We start from the raw sequence: 3,452 nt of genomic DNA, 5'->3' as shown, positions 1-3,452 counted from the left end.
CTCCCACAGGAGAGAATGTTCCACATCATAACAAGACGGTGCTGTGTTAGTCCATACAATAGTGCAGTCCTCAAACCCGCCTAACAGGTCAGGTTTTCAGGATATCCCAGCTTCAACACAGGTGGATCAGTCAGAGGCTCAGTCGGAGACTGAGCCTCTGATTGGGCCACCTGTGCTGAAGCAAGGACTGATTGAGCCACCTGTGCTGAAGCTGGGACTGATTGAGCCACCTGTGCTGAAGCTGGGACTGATTGAGCCACCTGTGCTGAAGCTGGGACTGATTGAGCCACCTGTGCTGAAGCAGGGATATCATGAAAACCTGACCTGTTGGGGGGCTTGAGGACTGGAGTTGAGCCCCCCTGGAATAGACAAACAATCGTAAGGTACAAGTGATACCTTTAATAGCTAAATTGTGGTTAAAAAGAGTGCATGCTGTTAGGATCACAAATGTGATTTTTCCTTTTTTTACCATGCCTGTAAATGTGTAAGGTGTGAAGGAGAAGCATCCTTGTGTTTCAGTGATTGCTGTGTATCACAATGTAGCTACTATGCATCTGGTGGAATTCTGGTAGAAAAACAATTCAAGTATCTCCCCCCCCCCCCCCCCCCATGGTCTAGTGAAATAGCACGTGTTCTTCTAATATTATCCAGACTGCTGACACAAAAAGGCCTTTTAAGCAAGTTTAAGATTTTACCAGAGTTTTATTTTCCGCTGAGTAGACCCATTTCCAAATATATCCACTTTTTTTCTTGACTATTTTAGCTAGTTTCACAAATTCAGTACAAAATCAAGTGCAAAACAATACAGATTCCATGAAGTATTTGAATGATAAAATGGATTGTCACATTCTCATTTGCACAACATTTTAAGAATTTCGATTAATACTTTTGAAGAGAAATAGCTCTGAAATCACAAAAAACACATATGAGAATTGTGCTATAATTAGGGATCTGCAAAAAATATGAAGTAGGTGTAATTTGCCAAGAAGCTTAAGCAATAGACACTATTGCATCTTCCATTGAGTTCCATAATCTGCCAACAAAAGAATGTTACATTAGAGCAAGGATGGCCAACTCCAGTCCTCAAGGGCTGCCAACAGGTCAGGTTTTCAGGATATCCCTGCTTCAGCACAGGTGGCTCGATCAGTCTCTGCTTCAGCACAGGTGGCTCAATCAGAGGCTCAGTCTTCGACTGAGCCTCTGATTGAGCCACCTGTGCTGAAGCAGGGATATCCTGAAAACCTGACCTGTTGGTGGCCCGTGAGGACTGGAGTTGGCCGCCCCTGCATTAGCGAATCTGCAGACTTGTATTCTCTGCACGGGGAGAAAAGAACACTGATCCTAAACACTGTTTGAGGTATGAAAATGTTCATTAGCACACACAGAATTCTTTCACACTTGATTGGTTACATGATATGAACTCCTAAAAATATGTTCTGTACATTTTAACATTTTAGAGGCTGTCCCTTTAAGATAGGAAAACCCATCTGAATAATAATAATAATAATAATAATAATAAAAAAAGAATAATATTAATAGCTTATGAAGGCACACCCATGCGAAACATACAAGAATAAATCCAAACTGCGTCATGCAGTTTTTTTTATTTTTAATAATACTGGTTTTTGATACTCAAATATTAAACTTGCAGGAGATCTAGCTTAAATGTAACAGGAATAATCTTTTGAAGGCAATAGTTTTGTAATAAAAATGGAAAAAATGTTTGATACACATGAGTTCAAAATCGTATTTAGGACGGCAACAGAACCCATGCCTTGGAGGTTTAAAGCATATTATTTTCACTGCAATAATCTTTTTTCTTTTTGTGTAAACTGCATCCTGCACCAAGCAGACCAGAACTGAACGCTTTTGGAAAAGTTGTAGATTACAAACATGAAATCACAATTAATATCCTCTAAAAGTAATTTCAGAGCTTTCACGTTTTAAAAAAAGGGACAATGTGTACTGCTTCACAACGCAATGCAGCTAATCAAAGAAGGAGTCAAATTAAAGGTATTTACATAATGAGCAAATCTACAGAAGGCGATCGGCTCCACGTAAGCACTGCTGATAGTATCCCGCACTGCTTCCAACAACCAGCACCAGATTGCATCCTGTCATCAGCACTTTCAGAGAAATCTTTAAAGCCTATTTTATGGGTCTTTATATTTATTGGAGAATGGCGTTCTTCAGGTAGAGTATGCTGCTGAGAGAGGACAGTGTCAACGCAAGATGCCAGCAGGAGAAAAGAATTTCCGCGCTCCCGGTAATTCCATACTGGGCTGTACTTGGAGCTGAAAAGACAAAAAAAAAGAAAAAAAAAGAATGAATCTCTCTGGCGACATATATTTCATACCGGTGGTAAGTGACGTTTGATGCTTTATTGGAAGCAGTACAACTTCAACTAGAAAATCAAAGTAACAAGCTATGCTCGCTTTATAAATTATATATATATCTTGAGAATGGCTCCTTGGAGAGCTGAAACATTGACCTTAGTAATAAACTTTTGGCAATGTTGCATAAGTCCTGGTGTACCCGCTATTACTTTCTATTATACCCAATTCCTTGGCAGGAAGAACACCATTAATAGTGGAATGCCAATATAGTCAATGATTTGTGTGTGTGTGTATATATATATATTTACTGTATATTAGGGTTTTGCTGGAACTCGATTCGTTTTTTTTTGTTTAAACAAAATATGGAAAAAAAACAATAAAAATGTTTTTTTTTAGAAACTTGAGCAAGCTTTTTCTACTTCTAAACCTTTTGTAAAAGTTCCCCTTTTTTTGTAAAAGTTCTTACTACAGCTCAACCCCCTTATAACGCTGTGCTTGGGGTCCAAAGAATCGCATCGCGCTATAAGCGGATCGCGTTAGAAATAATGTACAATTGTATGCATTGTACAATAAAGTATTTAAGATACCAATAATCGTGCTGTAAAGTTTCAGAAATACGGAAATTGGGAGCCGCGCTTGCATCGCGTTATCAGCAGATTCGCGTTGTAACGGATCGCGTTATAACGGGGTTGAGCTATATTGTTTAAAAGAAATGAAACACACACAAAAAAACTGTCCGAGAATGAGCTTTTCTCCGAATTTCACTAGGTTTTGAAAGAACATTATGAAGTACGACACACTTCTGAACGAATTTAAAGTTAGGATTTCGAACCCGTCCATCTGTAAAATGTGAAGATATAAAGAGATATGTCTCAGTGTTCGAAAATATGCAAATTCAAAGGCAGAGATTGTTCTATTACACAAACTATACTCTATAGTGCAGGGGTGGTCAAACTCAGTCCTCAAGGGCCACCTAGAGGTCAGGTTTTATGGATATTCCTGCTTCAGCACAGGTGGCTCAATCAGCGGCTCAGTCTTCGACTGAACCACTGATTGAGTGACCTATGCTGAAGTTGGGATACCCTTAACGCCTGACCTGTTGGGGGATCTTGAGGA

At 39.4% G+C, this 3,452-nt stretch overlaps 1 protein-coding gene across 7 annotated transcripts in view; it reads right to left on the bottom strand.

Moving 5' to 3' along the window:
- Positions 1–601: 601 nt before the first annotated feature.
- NEGR1 (neuronal growth regulator 1) overlaps positions 602–3,452 on the bottom strand; it is a 379,181-nt gene continuing 376,330 nt past the window's right edge. For 5 of the 7 annotated variants that reach the window (XM_075615822.1, XM_075615813.1, XM_075615815.1 and 2 more), the window contains one exon: positions 602–2,294. In XM_075615822.1, the coding sequence (XP_075471937.1) occupies positions 2,170–2,294 (125 nt within the window). In that variant the 3' untranslated portion in view covers positions 602–2,169. The remainder of the gene's footprint in view (positions 2,295–3,452) is intronic. The other 2 variants (XM_075615821.1, XM_075615817.1) reach the window with 2 other exon arrangements.

The sequence above is a fragment of the Ascaphus truei genome, chromosome 10, assembly GCF_040206685.1.
Source record: "Ascaphus truei isolate aAscTru1 chromosome 10, aAscTru1.hap1, whole genome shotgun sequence".
NCBI lineage: Eukaryota > Metazoa > Chordata > Amphibia > Anura > Ascaphidae > Ascaphus > Ascaphus truei.
The sequence above is the reverse complement of the archived record's forward strand: the minus strand, read 5'-3'. Positions and strand labels throughout refer to the sequence as shown.